The following is a 23,559-nucleotide window of genomic DNA, read 5'->3' as shown; positions in this document are numbered from 1 at the left end:
ACTGTAAAGAAAAGGCATTGTCCTTCTAGTCTTGAGAACGCAGATTCCAGGTATGATGAAACAAACCATATCATCATACCACAAGGAAAGCTGACGCAGTGCAGAATTTGTCACAAGAAGGTATCCATGAAATGTGAAAAGTGTGACGTTGCATTGCATATCAAATGTTTTGTGCAATACCATACAGAAAAAGACAAGACGTGTGATGTTCATTATTTAAGTGTAAGACGTGTTTGGTACACTAGAAATCAATTTTGTGCAATACCACAATGAACGATAACTTTCATATAAATAATTTTGAAAATCACTTCAAATATACATAGGTGTTCTTCCCGTATTTGTATGTGTGTGAAGACGATGTGAATATTTCTTTCACTATTGTAGGCTACACAATACAGTAAATTAAACATCTGACAACTGCATACATGTTACCTTATACGCCATATGTACATGTGACTAATATACCCCTTATACGCCTACAGTCCTTTTAAAAGGACAGCTCTTAGTGTCTAAATTAATGTATTTTTCTTCCAAATTGAGGTCTGCCTCTACTGACTCATGCATTGTGTTAATTATACAACATAAAATCATAATTCCACTTCAAAAATTATTTTTGGCATATCTGGGTTAAACGATGATAGATGCAACAATGCAGATACTTGCTATCTGATTGCATTTCCAACCATGTCATTAATTTTGTCTAATACGCTGAATATGCGTGTCTGTTAATCCACTCACTGAATAATTTTTAGTTAATTGTTCACAGTGCATTCCTTCCTCCTTTTACCTGTTAATAATGAGTTGAAATGGACATAGGGAAATGCTCTTTCCTACAGATATTATCTTCACTAGGATATTTTCACAGAGTGTTTGGCTTGGAATTCCACACCCATATATATTATAGGGGTTTGCAAAATTGTTTTCGGTACTGAGGGCATGCAAAACTTGTTTTAAGCTCAGGAGAATTCTCACTTCAATTATATCACCCGGTTCAAGATTTAAATCTTTTAAGCATTTGATCTCAAAGCTAATGCTATAGCAGTGTAAATTTGCTGTTGTTCTAACATGCTATCCCGTGCACAACTTACGAAAACTGACCACAAGCCTGATAGCAAAATGGAACATCTGTGTCCTCTTCCGTGTTCCGCCTTGCCTGTCATCCTAGAACTGCACACGCAAAATGGACGCTAAAACAGACTGTCTATGGGGCCCTAGAAGCACATGCATGGAGACAATGAACATGTACTACAGGCAATGGCATGTCATTGCAGAGCTTGTAATGCAAGAGGCGGCCATAGTTTTGCACAGTTATTGTAAATATAACCTATAAGTTTTATTGAAATTGAAAACTTAAAGGCGGCATTAACTAAACTGACACTGAAAAGCATGGCCTCAATCTTTAAAAAAAAAAAGAAAAGAAACAATCGCGATTAAATTGAACTGTAATAGTTTCCATTCTCAGTTACATCAAAATTGACGACTGATGGTTTGTGGTGTGGATTACTGTAGTCACGTCCTAGTTTGTGAATCGTGGGCAACGGCTGAGTGACCTAGTAAGTGGTCCTGAGAGTGGGGATACTAGTTGCTATGGAATAGGAGTAGGCATCTCGGACACATTCTGAGTCATTGTCCTCCTTGTGCTCAGGCAGCTAGGACTACACAATCCACCGGACTCCCCTAACCCGTTGCATGCAACATACACTAGTGTCCAAAAGTTAAGTATAATCACTAAACGAGGCCATACTGTCTGATAGGAATGTCAGACGGATTGCTGAACAAACGGAAGCTGAATCATACACCATATGTCACACAACTTGTCCAAAAAAAAAAAAAGTGTCAGAAAGGTTCTGATGGCTAAGGTACACCTTTGACAACAACTAACAAAACTTAGCAATGTTTTCTACAAGAAAATATGCTGTTAATAGGGTGTATGGTTACCCCTAACGGCCACACATGCTTCGCAGCGACGTGGCATGCTCTCTATCAGATGGTCCAAGAGCTCTTGTGGCAATCCATCCCATTCCTCCGAAAGGGCAATGCGAAGGTCTTGGAGGGTCCTTGGTGGAGGCTGACGGGATGCAATTCGCCTCCCCAATGCATCCCAGGCACGTTCTATAGGATTCAGATCCACAGACCTTGCTGGCCAGTCCATGCGATGAATGACTTCCCCAGCCAGAAATTCATCCACCAGAGCAGCGTGGTGCGGTCGGGCATTATCGTCCATTAAGAGGAAGTCTGGACCAACTGCACCTCTGAAGAGTCGAACATGTGGTCTTAGTACCTCATCCCTGTATCTCCGAGCGTTAACAGTGTTCCTCAGACCACCCATGAAGATGAGCAGGTCCATACGGCCATTCAACATGCCGCCTCCGCTCCACGATGTTCCTGTGGTTGTATAGGGTATGCGGTTCTCTTCAGATTAATGTGCAACGGGAATCATTCTGCAAACTGAAGCGGGATTCATCTGTGAAGAGCACATGCCTCCACTCATTCATGCTCCAGTTTCGATGTTGACGGCTCCACAGTAAATGGGCCCGTCTCTGTGCTGGAGTGAGCGGGACGCACACCGCTGGACGTCGGACAAACAGCCCTGCTGTTCTGAGCCTCCGGTACACAGTTTGTTGGGAAACGGAAACCCCTCAGAACAGCTGCAAGCTCCGCCGACAATTGTCTTGCAGGTGCACTCCGATTTTGTTGGGCGGTTAATGACAGATATTGGTCCTGCTGTGGGGTGGTTACCCTTGGTCGACCTGGTACTGGCCTACAACTAACATCTCCTGTGTCTCGAAATCGTCTCCAAAGCCTGGAAATGACACTTTGTGGCACATTCAAGGATACGGTGACTTCGGTCTGTGTCTGGCCTGCTTCCAGGTGGCCGAGTATTCTACCCTGCAAAACGGGGTCCAAATAGTGTTGTTGTGCCATTATGTTGTCACGTTCACCACGAGGCTACACTCCGCACACTACAACAGGGCAAATACGACTGAGGGAATATGGGGCGCAGACACTGGCTGTGTTTACCTTGTGGTTATGCCGCTAGTCAAAGCAGGGAACACTCTTTTCCTATACAGAGCAAACACGTAAGGTTGGTAGGTGCATATGTCGTGTGATTTGCAGTCTATTTTCCCTTGCCCTGCTTACTCATAACTTATCCTTAACTTTTGGACACTAGTGTAGTTTCTGTTAGGCAGGTAAATGAAAGAATGATGTGGGTAGCTGTTAGAGGATTCAGGATGAGAACTGTCTTAGTGTATTCACCATGTGAGGGTGCAGATGAGAATGAAGTTGACAACATTTATGAGGCACTGAGTGACATTGTAGTCAAGGTCAACAGCAAGGATACGATAGTGCTAACAGGCAATTTCAATGCGAGAGCTGGAAATAGAACTGAAGGATACAAAAAGGTGATGGGTAAATGTGGGGAAGATGTGGAAAAGCTGAAGAAAACGGGAAGCCTTTACTGGACCTTTGTGCTATCTTAGTACGGGGTTAGCAGTTGTGAATACATTCTTTAAGCATAAGGCTATTCACCGATACACATGGTAGGGTAAGTTATGGGCACCAGTTTTAGACGGTATCATAACCTACTTTCAATTCAGGAAATCTGTTAGGAATGTGCGGTCATTCCGATCTGTAGTGAACTAAGTATCTCTAAACCCTAGGATAAAGTAGAAAATCTCCAGGACGAGGAAATTAGACAGATGTACATAGATATGATTAGTAAAACAATAGACAGTAAACAGGTTCAGGATATAGAAAGAGAATGGGTTGCCACAGTAACAAAAGCTTGGAGATGCATAGGAACAACTGTGTGTCAAGATAGGAAAAAGCAAACATCTTGGTGGAATGAAGAAATGAAGGCACCTTGTAAAAGTAAAAGGAAGGTGCATTAAAAATGGCTCTGAACAAGGACAGATGGAGACAGGGAGTTGGATGTAGATGAAAGAAATATAGCAAAACAAATAGGCCTAATTGTTGAATCCAAGAAATAGTCCTGGAAAGGCTAGGTCAAGCAGCAGGGAAACCTTTCTGGACAGTACTAAAGAATCTTGAACAGGGAGGGAAAAAGGAAATTAACAGTGTTTTGGGTACATCTCATAATACATACATCCCAGGGAATCACACAATATATCGAAGATGGCTATGAAAACAACAAAGTCACTGGAGTAGTTTCTGTTGACTTGACCTCAGCCTACGATACAGTTAATCACCATATACTGCTTTGTAAAGTGCATAGTATAACTACGGACTATAAACTCACCCAAATGATTGAGTGCTTTCTACAGAACAGAAGGTTTTTTGTTGAATTCCAAGGCCAGAGGAATAGATGGAGGAACTTAAAGAATGGCCTTCCACAAGGGAGTGTGCTAGCTCCTATACTCTTCAACATGTACACCAATGATCAGCCTCGCCCACAAGGGACAAAGTGCTTTATTTATGCCGATGATGTCGCTCTGGCAGCTCAAGAGGAAACGTTTGAACTTGTTGAAGAGAAGCTCTCCCATGCTCTACAAATTCTAAGTGGTTATTACCAAGAGAACCAATTAAAGCCAAACCCATCAAAAACACAAGCCTGTGCCTTCCACCTGAAAAATCAATAGACAGAAAGAAAATTGCAAGTGATTTGGGAAGGTAAAGTATTAGAACACTGCTTCACTCCCAAATATCTAGGAGTAACTCTTGACCGAGCACTAACCTATAGAACACACTGTCTGAACACCAAAAGGAAGGAACAATATTATCCGAAAATTATTGGGTTTAACCTGGGGGGGGGGGGGGGGGGGGGGGCGCATTCTCACCTTTTAAGAACTTCAGCAATAGCTCTCTGTTATTCAGCAGCAGAATACGCCTTCCCTATCTGGTGTAGATCTAGTCATGCTAATCAAGTGGATGTTGCCTTAAATGAGATCTGCAGACATATTACAGGATGTTGGAGATCTACACCACTTGATAAAGTTTATTGTCTAGCAGGTATCCCACCTCCAGATATTCGCCGTGAGTGTGCATCCAGACTGGAGAAATCTAAAGCACTGAACTTGACGACCCATACTTTATATGGGTACCAACCAGCAACCCAACGGCTCAGGTCAAAGAAAAGCTTTCTCCATACAACTGAAAGCCTCACTGAACCACCATCAAACTTCAGAGTGAATTCATGGCGTTCCAGATCCAACCACCTTGCAGGATGGATAACGCCTTCCGAAAGACTTCCTTCAGGCCATGAGCAGAGCTGGTCAACATGGAAGACGCTCAACAGGTTGCGTTCAGGAGTTGGTAGAACAAAGACCAACATGAGAAAGTGGGGTTTTGTCTGTGACTCCATTCTATGTGAATGTGGTGAAGAACAGACAATGAGCCAACTTCTTGTTTGTAACCTGTGTCCAACTACTTGCTCTCTCCAGAATGTGATCGACGCTACCAAGGAAGCATGTGAATTAGCCTCATATTGATCACACCACATTTAATTATATATCTATTTATGTAGAGCTTAAACACATTGTTACAAGCCATCATCAGAAATGATTAATGGTTAGAGTAGTACCAGATTTGTTATTGTCTTGATATTATTGTGAGATATGTACATTTCTGACATGATTAAATAAACAAACTTGACTGATGGAAGGAATACTATGAACATCTTCTCAACATAGAAGGAAATCTTTCTGGTGATGTCGCGAACAACCAAGCTCATGGGGAGGAGAAAAATGATGTTGAAGAAATTACACCTGAGAAGTGGAAAGGATGGTAAATAAACTCCATTGTCATAAAGCAGAGAAATAAATGAAAACTGGCCTGAAATGAAATACAGTAGGAAGGTAGGGATGAAATGGCTCCACAGAATAACAACATTAGCATGGAAGGTTAGTAAGGTACCTTCTGATTTGATAAAAGCAGTAATTGCATCTATCTACACTTAAGGGAAGAGCAAGGACTGCAACAACTATAGAGGTATGTCATTGGTTAGTATACCAGGCGAGGTGTTCACTAGTATTTTGGAAGTGTGTGTGCGATCTATGCTTGAGAGTAAGCTGGATGAAAACCAGTGTGGTTGCAGACCACAGAAGGGCTGTCAGGATCAGATTTTCAGTATTACCAGGTAACAGAGAGAGTAACGAGAGAGAAATGTTAGCCATACTGGAGGACTATGGGATTACATGAAGATTATTAATACCAAGCAAAGGGATTTTATGTTGACAACTGGGCTGCAGTGAGAATTGATGGTAGAATGAGTTCTTGGTTCAAGGTACAGTTACAGGGATTAGACAAGGCTGTAATCTTTCACCTTTGTTCTTTACACAGTTTACAAGGATCATCTACTGAAAGGTATAAAGTTGCAGGGAGGATTTCAATTAAGTGGAAATGTAGTAAATACACCCTTTGTTATAAGTTCCGGGACAAGTGTTGTATTTCTGAGGTTTTAGTGCAAGCAAAGGAGCAAATATTGGTTTTGTGTTAGGGCCTACCTGGTATGTGTACGTTCCGAGATGGCCTTGGCCATATTTCCACGCACACGCACTAGGTGGCAGGGCTGTGCTTAGCAACACACTGTTTGGTTTAGTGACGGTGACACAATGGACGCTGATTGTGAACAAAGAGTGAACATCAAGTTTTGCGCTAAGCTCGGACAAAACCTCTAGTGAAACGTGGACAATGATTATGCAAGCAAATGGAGGCGATGCACTGTCAAGAAGTCGTGTGTTCGAGTGGCACAAAAGGTTTTGGGAAGGCAGAGATTCAGTGCAAGACGATCCCAGAACTGGTCGCCCATCTACACCACATTCCGATGCAAATGTGGAGAGTGTAAGGCAGTTATTGCAAGAAGACCGTCATGTAACTGTGTGTGCAATATAAGAAGAGCTTAATTTGAATCGTGACATGTCTCATAAGATTTTACGTGACGATTTAGGGAAACTGGAACTGAATGCAAAACTCATCCCGCACACCCTAATAGACAACCAGAATGAGGAAAGACAAAGAATTTCTGCGGAACTATTGGATAGAGCCAGATGTGATCCCACATATCCAACAAAGATTATTACTGAAGTGAAAGTTGGTGTTACCAGTATGACCGATACACGAAGCGTCAAAGTGCAGAATGGCAGAGTCCTGGATCGCCAGTCTTGAAAAAAGCCAAATGTCAACCTTCGAGAACAAAGACAATGTTGATCGCAATCTCTGACAGCAAAGGGTTAGCTCACCGTGAGTACGTTCCACCAGGTGAAACACTGAATCAAACTCTTTACATCGAAGTCTTGAAACGTTTGTGACAAGCAATCTGACATCACCACTCTGATTTGTGGCAGTTGGATGACTAGTTTTTACTGCACGACAATGCAAGACCTCACACTGTTTTATCTGTTACCGAGTATCTGGCCAGACGTTCTGTCACTGTTGTCCCATATCCACCATATTCGCCCGACCTCTCGCCTTACGATGTTTCTTGTTTCTGCGAATGAAACTGCGACTGAAAGGAAAGCTTCATCAAAATATCGCAGACATCCAACGGGCTATGACACGAGCTAGCAAGCATCGCAGTTGACAATTTCCCTGCTTCCTTCCAAGACCTCCAGAAATGCTGGCAATTGTGCATAGATAACCAAGGGGACTACTTCGACAGGAGCTAAGATTAGTTGGTCAGTGCAACTTTTCTACTTTTTACAACCTCAGTCTTGGAACTTTTCTGACATAGGTTGTACTTTGGCCTATGCTGACAGCTTGGTCTTAATATTGTGGAAACTGAAAATAGGTGCAATGAGTATATGAAAATTAGCTTTTCTAAAACTACAGTGATGTCATTAGGTAACAAACCTAAGAGAACTGAATGTCAGGTTGGGAATGCAAAGCAGGAACAGCCAGATCAATTCAAGTAAATTTATTTAGCATGTGTATTCTCCCGGGATGATAGTATAGTACGGTAAGTGAGACTGAATGAAGGTGCAGCAAAGCTAATGCAGTGAGCTCACAGTTGCAATCAGCAGTATTCTCTAAGAAAGAAGTCGGTTCCTGGATAAAACTATCTTTAAGCCAGTCTGTTTTCAGACCAACTTTGCTTTACGGGAGTGAAAACTGGGTGGACTCAGAATATCTAATTCATAAGTTAGAAGTAACAGACATGAAAATAGCAAGAATGATTGCTGATTCAAACAGGTGGGTACAATGGCACGAGGGTACTTGCAATGAGAAGATAAGGGCTAAGTTAGGAATGAACTCGACTGACAAAGCTGTACACATTAACTGGCTTTGCTGGTGGGGTCATATAAGGCGATGGAGGAAGATACAGTACATTACCTAGGAGAATAATAGATTTGGTCATGGATGGTAAGAGAAGTAAAGGGAGACCATGACGATGTCTAGCTGGTTTCTAATGATATAAAGAAGTCACAGAGGCCATAGAGCTAGTCACAAATAGAGAATTATGGCAGCATTTAGTAAATTCACACAGGCTTGCAGATTGAATGCTGAAAGGCATAACAGGCTATAAGAATGATAGACGTATGATGATTGAGGTAACGTACAACCGTATTTGTTTTGGTCTCCTCTATCATTACAAGAAAGCTGGACTGAGTGGCTCAGACGGTTGAGGTGCTGGCATTCTGACTCCAACTTGGTAGGTTCGATCCTAGCTCAGTCTGGTGGAATTTGAAGTTGCTCAAATACGATACGTCAGCCTCGTGTCGGTAGATTTACTGGCACGTAAAAAACTCCTGCGGGACAAAATTCTGGCACTTAAGGGTCTCCGAAAACCTTCAGAAGTAGTTAGTGGAACGTAAAAATACAATAACATTATTCATTGCTAGAAAAGCTGCAGAAAGATTTCTTGTAAGCATTGATCAATTCTATTAATCACCAACCCCCATTCTTCAACAATCACTGTTTACACCAAACCCTGAACATGGTCTGAAATCAAAATGAAGAGTTGTGGACAGTAACAAATTCACTATACAGGGTCAGCTGGGGCAATTATGGGTCAGAAATGAAAACTTTCAAATTCTAGGACACTAAATCTGAAAGTGGAAATTTGGCACGATGTTAAATTATCGTAATTTGGTACCCACAGTTCATATCCAGGAAGAAACTGTATTAAAATCTTATAACTGTTTATTAATTCCACAAAAACTGTGTCCCACAATTACCCCTTGGTTTGGGGCAATGTTGGGACAGGCATGGGGCAAAAGAGGGACGCAGTGTTAATTCAATGAGAAAGCTTGTTTGATAGACACTGAGGCAAAATTGGGACAGAGCTTATTCATATTATGTGACTGATTCTTTAAAAAAAAAAAAAAACCTTTTTTGGCATAATATTGCACTACTTTTATTAATTAAGATTTTTACTGTTAAAAATTACCTGATACTTGAAGCAGCAATAATCACTTTATTTACAACCAAAATACAGGAAACTTGGGATGAATAATAACCAATGTCCATACATATTGCTCAATTAAAATATAAGCCAACACTGATAACAAATACTTCTCAAATAAAAACTTTACTCACTGCACATCATCGATGTGAAATTCCATAGGGCACCTAATAAAATATAAGTTGGACAAAAAAAAAAAAGGCTACTATTATACAGTCTACAATATGTCAAAGTAATCTAATGACATCTTTTACTCTCCCTTTTTCTTTTTTGCAAGCTGCTTTACGTCGCATCGACACAGATCTGGTTTTTTGGCAACGATGGGATAGGAAAGGGCTAGGAGTGGGAAGGAAGCGTCCGTGGCCTTAATTAAGGTACAGCCCCCGCACTTGCCTGGTGTGAAAATGGGAAACCGTGGAAAACAATTTTCAGGGCTGCCGACAATGGGGTTTGAACCCACTATCTCCCGAATAGTGGATACTGGCCGCATTTAAGCGACTGCAGCTATCAAGCTCGGTACTTTTATCTCCATTACATCCATGGCCTCTGTAAATTCATAACAGATACAATCCCCAATACACACAAATTGAGGTAGTGGCAGTTTCTTACCTAATATTCACAAGACAATTACTCGCACACTTTTTAGTGATCGGGGTGAGGAGTAAGGAGGGAGCTCTCCCAGTTCCGGTAATAATGCAAACTGAATGGAAATGAAATCTGAATTGAATCGATAATATGATCGATCGATATGGATTTTCTAAACCTTTATAATCTTAAGCCAATAACGTTGTCACACACACACATTATATAACATTATATGACATTTCTTGATGCGAATCTTGTTCCTAGCATGAATTCTATAGTTTGGCTTTGCTGTGTAAACAACAACAGTACTAGTACATAAAGTGTACGCCAGATGTCGTACAGCGATGCATAAGCGATTAACAGTTTGTGTTTCAAAGGATGCCAATATGAATCTCGAAGATTCCCGAGGTCGACCAATTCAGCACTAGGGTGTCCGTCTATCATTAAAAAGAGTGCAAGTAACAATTAAGGTCACATCACCTTCACCTGGCCTGAATATTCAAACAACACATGCAAACCTGCATTCACTTATTTTCTGCTTTCTTGCTACTTTAAATTTCACCAAAACAAAGCCTGATTTTACCCTATGAATGTCCTTAAATTGCCCCAAACAATGTCCCACAATTGCCCTGAATACGAAAAGAAGAATTTCTTGCTTAATATTGATCCTACAAACAGGCCTACATGACTTTAGGGACAATTTCTGCAATGTTTACTTTAAATCTGGATTAAAAGAAATTAATGTATTTACAACAGTTTTTTCCTAAAATGACTAATATTTCTAACCAGAAAGCAAATTTTTTATGCTGAAAGTAAGTGTTAAGTTTTTAATTATTTTTGCTGCTCATAACAGGGTCATTTTTGGTCATTTAGTCATTGTCTGCCATTCAGTGAACTCAAAATAATCTACTGCCACTAATCAAACTTACAGATAATTTATTAGTAAGGAGAAGCTATGATGTCCCGTTTTTACCCCGACATTTTGCTGTCTCAAATTTGCCCCAGTTGACCCTACAGAAGAAACACGAGGAAGTAGGCTTACAGTTGCATTATACATACAATGAAATTGAGAGGAAAAGGCAGCTTTAAACTGGAATCCACAAGGGGCTCAAAAGCAACGATGAGGTAAAACCAAGGAGCTTGAGATCATGGCCACTAGGCATAACAGAGACCTAGCATTTTGAAAGACCTATGCTCCGATTAAGTCCAGCTATTAGTATATAAATTATTTTCTCAAAATATTGTCTAAACTCCATTCATAGAATCTGTGAAGTGACATTAAGACAACAAGCCTTCTGTACAGCCAGAGCCATATGTGGCTGGGCGAATGAGTAGTCAGCAAGAAAGGAATCGAGCAGAAGGGGGTGCACTATGTTGACAATGACTGGCTGGGAGAGAGTAAATGAAGCATGCTTGGTCAGGCTCCGCCCTCTCCTCAACAAAGTCATGCGCAACCTTATTTCACAGGTTCTGTGAATTTTATCAGTGAGTATGTAAAAGTGGTCAACTGTACTAAGTAATATGTTAGATTAGAATTTAATTTAGTGTTATTACAAACTGGTAGTAAAAATAGCCTACCAGTACCTCATATTATCAAAATGTTAATTTCATTAACAGGTAATTGAAGACTACAGTACTTTAGAACAGGTATGTATGCTGCTGGACTGCTACATAATATTACCTTGTTCAAGAAATATTGCTTGAAAAGACTCTCATGAAAAAAACTTGTAGAAGCCATATAGCCTACATATACGCGTGTGTGTGTGTGTGCCTATTGCCATTTCTTGACGGATGCAGTATTTTTGTATCCGTCTCTTAGCACAGGCCAGAGCAAAGTGTAGCTTCCACCAAAGTCCCAGTCTCATCAATGGCTGTGACAATATGGAAGCTGCTGGGGTATGAGTGGTGCTGAGTAATGACATTTGGAGCACAAATGGTGTCCAAGTGTTATGAAAGGTGTTGCTCATAGGATCAGTCGTGCTGCAGTGGCACCTTCTGGTCCAGTGAGGAAAGCAATGGCAAACTACCTCACTCCTCATCTTGCCTAGTACGCCTCATTTGGGCTCTGCCATCGGTTTTTGTGGTTTTCCTATAACTGTATAGCCTTTGGTGGTGCTATCTGAGGATCCAACCAGCCTCTGGGCTGATGACCTAACAGACAGACATACGTGTGTGTAGCGTGTTTGATCGCAGTCAGGTTTTTCTTTCTTCTTAATGCTACATAGGAAGGGATGGTGGTGATTTTTGTAATAGGGATATTATGAGAAATGCTTATTAAGATTTGGTACTTTTGTATTTTCATCGTGAATAAAATGCTTAATTTGTACTAAAATGGTAGCCTACCAAATGGAAAACCGATGACTTTTTCAAATAAAACTTTAAAAAAATATTTGTCAAAGCCTGCAAATGCTGTTGGCTGCTAAGCTTGGATACCTAGAGTTTGCCCAAGCAGCTCTGTAATGTATTTGGGATCCTATCAATAGCCTATTGTAAATGCAGGATGAGATGTTAGTAAATACAATTTATTTTTAGTATGTTCCATGATTTCCTTTAACCTCATCGCTGATTCATAGACATGACAGGTTAATTTTGTACAGGCCTAACTTATTTTATCATCCTGATTATTCATCAGTAAAAATATTTTTGTTAGGCCCATATCAGTTTAGGATAAATAGGCTATACAATTTTATTGCAATTTATGCATTTTAATGTTACTATTAAGTTAGCTCTATGCAAATGTCATTCTCCTGATATTAATTTAAACATATATGCTAACTTACAGCTTAACAGGTAATGGAAAATTTGGATTATAAAAACGTATTTACATGTGTGAACAGACAAAAATGAGTGGTCTTCTAAAGTTATAATTAACCGAATTACCAATAAAAAAGGTTTCAAATCTACAACTGGTACAATACCCAACCAGTACGACTAGCGAACTTACGAAGTTAGGTTATGTTTTCGAGAACAGAATTTAATTTCGTGATCATCAAATTGTAAAAAAGAAAACTATGCAATTTTAATTTCTGCAGCGTATCTCACTATAAATGATATTTCCACACACACTGAAGGGAGCAGCAGGCTTAAGTAATTTAAGTGACTTACCGGAACATAGACGTGATTTCATTGAATGTTGACGACGGGAAGAGGTGAAGCACAGTCACTACTAATTACAAACGATCATTCAAGAGCAAATTCGCCTATATTATCTTCGGCAAACGTCCCCGAAACTTTAGCACATTCATTATCAATTAAGTACATAGAATAACATGGACCTGTCCTATGGCATATGTTTTTACTTTAGTGATATTTTCAAAATTATTTGGTCTGCAAACTTAACAGTCCGCGGAACTGCATGAAAAACACTTTATAGTGGATCACCAGCCGTATTCATAAATGAAATGGTTACAGAAAACAATGAATATTCTTTAGTAGCCCTATGGTCAACAAAAAGTCAAGGACATTCAACTGTGTAGGTGAGCACCAAGGCACATACGATAACCTCCAGGTCAACTTTTATTATTCAATACCTAATTGAAATACGTAAATAAACATATTTGTACACACATTGGCACATTCTTTACACACAGATCTGTTCTCATTTTGCAGAAAGACATCAATTCGAATACCATGTCCATGTCACACAATCACAAAACCAAGAACTACAACACAGCCAATATTTGACAGAGAATGAACAAACCTACTTACTTTTAAATACCAACTATTTTGAAATATGAGCCCGCTTATCATTCAAGTATATTACCAATGATGTGCTATAAAATAATATATTATGCTTCTAAATTATTTCGAAATACACGAGTAGTTTAAAATTATCTCTTACTACCTACCTATCCGTATTATGTTGGCATACTTGCAAAGCAACAGTATTATGAGTGGAAGCTCGTGGTGCACGAAAAAATCTGTCAAATTCAGCAGCCTAACCTGCACAGAATATGATGCACATTTGTGTAGCATTCAACCCTGAACACAATGTGCTAAGAAAGAGAATTAAAGCTATTTTAATAAGAACTCGTACCTCATAGCCGATTTAAATTCGACAAATTAGTCGGTGAACTGTGAAAGTTCGTCGCCCTTTCTACTCAGAGGAATGTTGTCATAAGGAGCAAAGAGAATGTGTTATAAGGTGCAAAACACCACGATTTACGGCGTTGATTCCTAACTTATTGCGGTCATTTTTATAATTAACCGTGACATGTCTGACATTGTCTATGGTACAAATTACAGGGTTACTCTAGCATAGTGTTTATATTAATTAAATATAATGTCTGAAAATATGTGTTTACAGTTTTGTTAATCTACAGCGAAACTTCGCTAGAGGACAACGTTCTTTGTATCTACTACTAGCCTTAGAGATCAGCAGCTGGTACTCAAGCTAATAGTTGCCTTCTCGTGTTAGCATATGCAACATTCACCGGACGATGCCGAGACTTGCAATGCTTCCATGCAGTTATGACAAACTGCTCTACATCCACGATATTCTCTGCCTGTCGTAAGAGGCGACTGAATTAGGAGCGTTGGTTGGCCACCGCGGGACAACTAGCTGAGTCTAACATTGCTTTCACTTGTGCCAAATTCTTACTTTCATCTTTCGTGTGCGACTGCCATTGGTCAACGCTTTTTCTCTATTGACCCTGTTGGTATTAAATTTGCGAGTCCTTCGTGGCCCTTCCATTTGTTTTGCTGATATTTTAATTCTTCGAATTTTTCGGATTTCGTCCTTTTTTCTCTTCTGAATTGAACTCATTCATTCATTCATTCATTCATTCATTTACCTCTGATCTGCAGTTACGGCTGTTGCCCAGGTGGCACATTCCTTATCATTTCTTTACCTAGTCTTTCCTTAAATAATTTCAAAGGAATCAAAAATTCATCAAACATCTCCCTTGGTAAATAACCAATCCCTAATTACTCTTCCTACGAATGAATACCTGTTGGGTCATCACTACATAGACTGGTTTGATTTAGCCATTCATGCCACCCTATTCTGTGCTAACCTTTTCATTTCTGCGTAACTAGTAGGCTACATCCTACATCTACTCTAATCTGTTTGTCATATTCGCACTTTGGTCTACCCCTTTCGTTCTTACTGCTTAAATTTCCTTCAAAAACTAACTGAAGAAGTCTTGGGTGTCTTAAGATGATGATGATGATGATGATGTTATTTGCTTTACGTCCCACTAACTACTTTTTAAGGTCTTCGGAGACGCCGAGGTGCCGGAATTTAGTCCCGCAGGAGTTCTTTTACGTGCCAGTAAATCTACCGACACGGGGCTGTCGTATTTGAGCACCTTCAAATACCACCGGACTGAGCCAGGATCGAACCTGCCAAGTTGGGGTTAGAAGGCCAGCGCCTTAACCGTCTGAGCCACTCAGCCCGGCTGTCTTAAGATGTGTCCTATCAGTTTCTTCTCATCATGTTGCCATTGATGCTTTCACGACCCATACTTATAGACATGATACTGTATAGGCTTTTGGGCTTATGCTGTGTCAAGAAAATCATATCATATTTTTCCAAATCGTTCTTCTCTCACCATTTCTCTAGCTGTGGGTGGGAGTGGTAGAATAATATCCATGATAATCCCTGCCTGTCATAAGAGGTGACTAAATGGGGCCCCAGGGGCTCTTAACTTGGAAAGTTCAGTTGGTCACCATGGGGCCTGTAGCTGAGTCCTGTCATTGCTTCCAAAGTTCAGAACAGCTTACATTTTCCAGCGCCACGCATCCAGGCACGATTGCACTGTCATTTGTTTATCTCTCGCTAACATTCATCCGTCCTATCCAACCTCTCTTGGCCAACTCTTATTCCTTTTCCAATGGTATTAGGTTTGTGAATCCTAGCGAGTCCTTAACTTTTATCATACAAGTTGCTTTATGTCGCACCGACACAGATAGGTCTTATAGCGATGATGGGGCAGGAAAGGGCTAGGAATGGGAAGGAAGCGGCCGTGGCCTTAATTGAGGTACAGCCTGATGTGAAAATGGGAAACCACGGAAAATCATCTTTAGGGCTGCGGACAGTGGGGTTCAAACCCACTATCTCCCAAATAATACTAGATACTGGCCGCACTTAAGCGACTGCAGCTATCAAGCTCCTTTTCAATTTTTCCTTTTCATTTTCATGCCCTTCTTTGGCGGATACCTTCATTTTTCAAAGTGTCGGACCCCTTCCATTTTTGCCCCTCTAATTAGTGTTAATAGAATTGTAATTCCATTTAAAACAATAACCACCACCACTCTCACCAATTCATTTGCAATAATTCATCATTCGTGATTTGACCTACCCCCTCACTTTCAGCATTCTTCTGTAACATTACGTTTCAAAAGTTTCTATTCTCTTTCTCTGCTAGTTATTGTCCACATTTCACTTCCAAATACTGCCACACTCCAAAAACATATTTCTAATTCCTGTATCAAAGTTTAAAGTGAGCAAATTTCTTTTCTTAAGAATGACCTTCCTTGCTTGTGCTAGTCAGTATTTTGTGTCCTCCTTACTTCTGTCATCGTTAGTTATTCTACTACAACCTAAGTAACAATATTCATTTACTTCTTTTAAGACTTCATTTCCTAGTCTAATATTTCCTGCATCACCTGACTTCATTTGACTGCACTCCCTATCATTCAGAAATTTTTCCAGATCTTCTGCTGACTCAGGTATTATTGGCAAATCTCAGAGTACCGTTGGCCGTGCAGTTAGGGGCACGCAGCTGTGGGCTTGCTTTCAGGAGATAGTGGTTTTGAACCCCTCTGTCGGCAGCCCTGAAGATCATTTTCCGTTGTTTTCCATTTTCACATGAGGCAAATGCTGGGGCTGTACCTTAATTAAGGCCACGGCCTCTTCCTTTCCACTCCTAGCTCTCCCCATCACATCATTGCCATAAGACCTATCTTTGTCTGTGCAACGTAAAGTCAATTGTAAAAAAATAAAAATTAAAAAATCTTAGAGTTTTGATTTTCTCTCCTTGGATTGTGATTTCTTGTGATTCATTTTCCAAATTCCTCTTAGGTTTCTTTTATCGCCTGTTGTATATAAACAATGAAAAGGAGAGGAGATAACCTGCAGCCTTGCATCACTCCTTTCTGGATTGTTGCTGCATTTTCATTGACCTCGACTCTTATCACAGCAGACTGATTTATGTACAGATTGTGGATAATCCTTCTTTCTCAGTATCTGTTCCTGATTACCTCTAATAGCTTGGTCCAATCAATATGATCAAATGCCTTTTCTAGATATCGTCCTTATTAAATCGATCCTCTAAGATCAGGCATAAAGTCAGAATTGCTTTACGTGTTCCTATATTTCTTCTGAAGCCAAACGAGTCTTATCCCAACTCAGCTTCAACCTGTAAATGATACGTGTTAAAAGTTTTCAGGCATGAGATAATAGACTAATGGTGCAGTAGTTTTCACACTTGTTAACATCTGCTTTCTTGGGAAAAGTACAACATTCAGTCTAAAGTTGGATGACGCTGCTCTTGCGCCATACCCCACTAAATGGAATAACTTCATCATGCCAGTTTCTTGATGATGATGATGATGATGATGCTTGTTGTTTAAAGGGGTGTAACATTGAGGTCATCGGCCCCTGCCAGTTTCTTAGGAACAGTCATAATTGTTAGGGTATGTCATCATTTCCACGTGCCTTATTCCTGTTTAGGTGTCTCAGAGTAATGTCGAATTCTCATCTCAGAATTGGGTCTCCCATTTCATTACTATCAACAGCTTTCATTCCTTTGTCCCTGTGCAAATTCTCCTACTACATTAGCCTCTCATCTATCGCCTACCACCAAAGCTGTATTTTGGGCGTAGGTATATGGGCCCGGGACCAGGGTGGCAAATTTATGTGGCGGCAAAAATTAAATGGTCTAATGGTTTGACAATGTGCTTTTAGAAGGCACGCACTTTTGTAGTATTTAAAAGCAACCGTTCCCAATATGAATAACGGAATTTTCATTCCCCTTATTTGAAAGTGGCCGTTAATAATACGAGGGGCATTCAATATATAATGCAACGCATTTTATTTCTCGGCCAAATTCGGTTTTAAAAAATTGGAATTTAGTTTGGGACATTTTTTAATATTCTTACTTTATCTCGTAGCATTTCATTAAATTCTGATAGATGGCAGCACTATAACTAGCCTTCAAAATGGCGTCTGTAATGGGAGGAGCGTACCAAACAGAGAGCATTTGTTGAGTTTATTTGGCGGAAAACCAGGATATCACAGATATTCATAGGTGCTTGCAGAATGTCTACGGAGACCTGGCAGTGGACAAAAGCATGGTGAGTCATTGGGTGAGCCGTGTTTCATCATCGCAACAAGATCGAGCAAACCTGTCTGATCTCCCGTGTGTGGCCGGCTGCACACAGCTGTGACTCCTGCAAAGTTGGAACATGTGGACACCCTTATCCGAGGTGATTGACGGATCACCTCGCTACTGAACTTGATGTCTCTGTTGGTATGCTGACACACTTATCCACCAGTTGGAGTATTCAAAGCTTTGTTCCCGCTGGCTTCCTCGACACCTAACGGAAGACCACAAAGAGCAAAGAAGAAACATCTGTGCGGAATTGCTTGCTCGTTATGTGGCTGAAGGTGATAAATTCTTGTTAAACAATGTCACAGGTGATGAAGCATGGATTCATCACTTCGAACCGGAAACAAAACGGCAATCCGTTGAGTGGCGCCTCACCAACTCTCCAACGAAGAAACAGTTTCAAACTATACCCTCAGCTGGTAAGGTCATGGCTACGGTCTTCTGGGACTCTGGAGGGGTTATTCTGTTTGATGTCCTCCCTCATGCTGAAGCGATCAACTCTGAAGTGTATTTTGCTACTCTAAGGGAATTGAAGAAACAACTTCAATGTGTTCGTAGCCACAAAAAAATGCAAACTAACTTCTCCTTCTCCACGACAATGCAAGACCTCACACAAGTTTGCGCACCCAACAGGAGTTCACAAAAGTTAAGTAGACTGTTCTTCCTCATCCACCCTACAGTCTGAATCTTGCGCCTTCTGACTTCCATCTGCTTGGCCCAATGAAGGATGCACTCTGCGGGAAGCACTACGTGGATTGTGGGGAAGTTATCAATGCAGCACGACGTTGGCTCCGACATCGACCAGTCGAGTGGTACCATGCAGGCATACAGGCTCTCACATCACGGTGGCGTAAAGTTGTAGCATTGATCGGAGATTATGTTGAAAAATAGGATTGGGGAATAACTGATGTATTTGAATCCTCAATAAAACCAACCTGCTTTTAGGAAAGAAAAAAAAAGCGTTGCGTTATATATTGAACTTCCTTCATATTATATACTGCCACAATATTGCAACACAGCCTCCTTTTTTCTGTGAATGGGAATCAAGGATAGACTTCGGGCTGCAACTTAGTCAAGAGACAGTTGTGTGGTGGTTGGTGAATCGAGCAAGCCGCTAATTTTCCATAATACCACGGGTTCTGGAGAACGTAAGATAGGTAACTTAAAGGGTCCACCTTTTCAATACAAATAAATGTTATAATGTTTATTTACAACATATTTTTACTTGCAACTAGTTTCGACGCTGTTTAGCGTCATCTTCAGCCAAAATGTGAGAAATAGGCTTAGGCGTATACATGTAGACATATACATTACACAAAATGTTAACAGCATTATGGATAAATAAGAGTAAAAGAGACATAAAATGGTGAATTACAAAGTCAGAAATTGTCAGTCATCAAAATGGTCATGAAGGGTGAATTAAAACTGTACAAACATGAGTTAGAACTCAAAAACAATCCCCCCAAAAATCACACAACACAACAAAACCACGCAGAAGTTTGAGATGAACTTGGCATTGAAGATTAAAATTCTTTTCAGACACACCTCCATTAAATGTCGCCTGCTACGAGCATAGTATAAACATAAGTTAGGATTCAACAAACACATTCGTCTCAAAAATACACATAACATTTTTTAAAAATTTTAGGATTAAGATGAACTTGGCAGTTAAGGATTCAAATTTGTAGTCACTTGTTTTTGAGTCCTAACTCATGTTTGTACAGTTTTAATTCACCCTTCATCACCATTTTGATGACTGACAATTTCTGACTTTGTAATTCACCATTTTATGACTCTTTTACTCTTATTTATCCGTAATGCTGTTAACATTTTGTGTAATGTACATGTCTACATGTATACGCCTATGCCTATTTCTCACACTTTGGCTGAAGATGACGCTAAACAGCGTCGAAACTAGTTCCAAATTAAAATATGTTGTAAATAAACATTATAACATTTATTTGTATTGAAAAGGTGGACCCTTTAAGTTACCTATCTTATGTTCTCAGTTCAATACAGACAAAAATAAAATTCTTAGATTTAAATGGTTCTGGAGAAGTCAGTGAAAGTGAAAGCTATTTTCTGAGAGTTGTATTTAGCTATTTTCGTGTCACGTTCACATCACTGATGGTCGAAAATGATCAAGTGGCACAAAATATTGCACATCAATCGATCAATCAATCAATCAATCAATCAATCAATCAATCAATCAATCCTGATCTGCATTTAGGGCAGTCGCCCAGGTGGCAGATTCCCTATCTGTTGCTTTCCTAGCCTTTTCCGAAATGATTTCAAAGAAATTGGAAATTTATTGAACATCTCCCTTGGTAAGTTATTCCAATCCCTAACTCCCCTTCCTATAAATGAATATTTGTCCCAGTTTGTCCTCTTGAATTCCAACTTTATCTTCATATTGTGATCTTTCCTACTTTTATAGACGCCATTCAAACCTATTCGTCTACTAATGTCATTCCACGCCATCTCTCCGCTGACAGCTCGGAACATACCACTTAGTCGAGCAGCTCTTCTTCTTTCTCTCAATTCTTCCCAACCCAAACATTGCAACATTTTTGTAACGCTACTCTTTTGTCGGAAATCACCCAGAACAAATCGAGCTGCTTTTCTTTGGATTTTTTCCAGTTCTTGAATCAGGTAAATCTGGTGAGGGTCCCATACACTGGAACCATACTCTAGTTGGGGTCTTACCAGAGACTTATATGCACTCTCCTTTACATCCTTACTACAACCCCTAAACACTCTCATAACCATGTGCAGAGATCGGTACCCTTTATTTACAATCCCATTTATGTGATTACCCCAGTGAAGATCTTTCCTTATATTAACACCTAGATACTTACAATGATCCCCAAAAGGAACTTTCACCCCATCAACGCAGTAATTAAAACTGAGAGGACTTTTCCTATTTGTGAAACTCACAACCTGACTTTTAGCCCCGTTTATCAACATACCATTGCCTGCTGTCCATCTCACAATATTTTCGAGGTCACGTTGCAGTTGCTCACAATCTTGTAACTTATTTATCACTCTATAGAGAATAACATCATCCGCAAAAAGCCTTACCTCCGATTCCACTCCTTTACTCATATCATTTATATATATAAGAAAACATAAAGGTCCGATAACACTGCCCTGAGGAACTCCCCTTTCAACTATTACAGGGTCAGACAAAGCTTCACCTACTCTAACTCTCTGAGATCTATTTTCTAGAAATATAGCAACCCATTCAGTCACTCTTTTGTCTAGTCCAATTGCACTCATTTTTGCCAGTAGTCTCCCATGATCCACCCTATCAAATGCTTTAGACATGTCAATCGCGATACAGTCCATTTGACCTCCAGAATCCAAGATATCTGCTATATCTTGCTGGAATCCTACAAGTTGAGCTTCAGTGGAAAAACCTTTCCTAAAACCGAATTGCCTTCTATCGAACCAGTTATTAATTTCACAAACATGTCTAATATAATCAGAAAGAATGCCTTCCCAAAGCTTACATACAATGCATGTCAAACTTACTGGCCTGTAATTTTCAGCTTTATGTCTATCACCCTTTCCTTTATACACAGGGGCTACTATAGCAACTCTCCATTCATCTGGTATAGCTCCTTCGGCCAAACAATAATCAAATAAGTACTTCAGATATGGTACTATATCCCAACCCATTGTCTTTAGTATATCCCCAGAAATCTGATCAATTCCAGCCGCTTTTCTAGTTTTCAACTTTTGTATCTTATTGTAAATGTCATTGTTATCATACGTAAATTTTATTACTTCTTTGGCCTTAGTCTCTTCCTCTATCTTGACATTATCCTTGTAACCAACAATCTTTACATACTGCTGACTGAATACTTCTGCCTTTTGAAGATCCTCACATACACACTCCCCTTGTTCATTAATTATTCCTGGAATGTCCTTCTTGGAACCTGTTTCTGCCTTAAAATACCTATACATACCCTTCCATTTTTCACTAAAATTCGTATGACTGCCAATTATGCTTGGCATCATGTTATCCTTAGCTGCCTTCTTTGCTAGATTCAATTTTCTAGTAAGTTCCTTCAATTTCTCCTTACTTCCACAGCCATTTCTAACTCTATTTCTTTTCAGTCTGCACCTCCTTCTTAGTCTCTTTATTTCTCTATTATAATAAGGTGGGTCTTTACCATTCCTTACCACCCTTAAAGGTACAAACCTGTTTTCGCATTCCTCAACAATTTCTTTAAACCCTTCCCAGAGTCTGTTTACGTTTTTATTTACCGTTTTCCACCGATCATAGTTACTTTTCAGAAACTGCCTCATACCTGCTTTATCAGCCATATGGTACTGCCTAACAGTCCTACTTTTAAGACCTTCCTTTCTATCACATTTATTTTTAACTACCACAAAAACAGCTTCATGATCACTAATACCATCTATTACTTCAGTTTCCCTATAGAGCTCATCTGGTTTTATCAGCACCACATCCAAAATATTTTTCCCTCTGGTTGGTTCCATCACTTTCTGAATTAGCTGTCCTTCCCATATTAACTTATTTGCCATTTGTTGGTCATGCTTCCTGTCGTTCGCATTTCCTTCCCAATTGACATCTGGCAAATTCAGATCTCCCGCTACAATCACATTTCTTTCCATGTCGTTTCCCACATAGCTGACTATCCTATCAAATAATTCCGAATCCGCATCATTGCTACCCTTTCCCGATCTGTACACTCCAAATATATCAAGTTGCCTATTATCTTTAGAAATGAGCCTTACACCTAGAATTTCATGTGTCTCATCTTTAACTTTTTCGTAGCTTACAAATTCTTCTTTCACCAGAATGAAAACTCCCCCTCCCACCTTTCCTATCCTATCTCTACGATACACACTCCAGTGCTATGAAAAAATTTCTGCATCCATTATGTCATTTCTCAGCCATGATTCAACTCCTATTACAATATCTGGTAAATATATATCTATTAAATTACTTAATTCTATTCCTTTCTTTACAATACTTCTGCAGTTCAACACTAACAATTTTATGTCATCCCTACTTGATTTCCAGTTCCCTGTTCCCTTATCACTGCTCCCTAGGCCATCCCGTTTCCCTGAAGAAAAAAAAAAAAAAGAGGAGGGAATGTGAATTGTTGTCTTGAACACCAAAATTAGACTCTGTTTTTTCACAGGAACCAAACTATAACTCAAACTACTTCCTCTCATACAGTATGAAAATAAGATAGTTGGTACCTGCGTACAACTTAAAACCGGGAAAAAACTCTTTGCAGTGCC

The 23,559-nt window shown here is 39.9% G+C and overlaps 1 protein-coding gene across 1 annotated transcript in view; it reads right to left on the bottom strand.

Annotated features, from left to right (window-relative positions):
• Positions 1-13,608, bottom strand: part of rdx (BTB/POZ and MATH domain-containing protein rdx) — a 397,937-nt gene extending 384,329 nt beyond the window's left edge. Inside the window, exon 1 of the mRNA XM_067137249.2 lies at positions 13,052-13,608. Coding sequence (XP_066993350.1) covers positions 13,052-13,059 — 8 coding nt within the window. The 5' untranslated portion in view covers positions 13,060-13,608. The remainder of the gene's footprint in view (positions 1-13,051) is intronic.
• Positions 13,609-23,559: the final 9,951 nt, after the last annotated feature.

This window comes from Anabrus simplex, chromosome 1 (genome assembly GCF_040414725.1).
Source record: "Anabrus simplex isolate iqAnaSimp1 chromosome 1, ASM4041472v1, whole genome shotgun sequence".
In the NCBI taxonomy this organism is placed as follows: Eukaryota; Metazoa; Arthropoda; class Insecta; order Orthoptera; family Tettigoniidae; genus Anabrus; species Anabrus simplex.
Note: the sequence above shows the minus strand (reverse complement) of the source record. Positions and strands in the feature narration are given on the sequence as shown.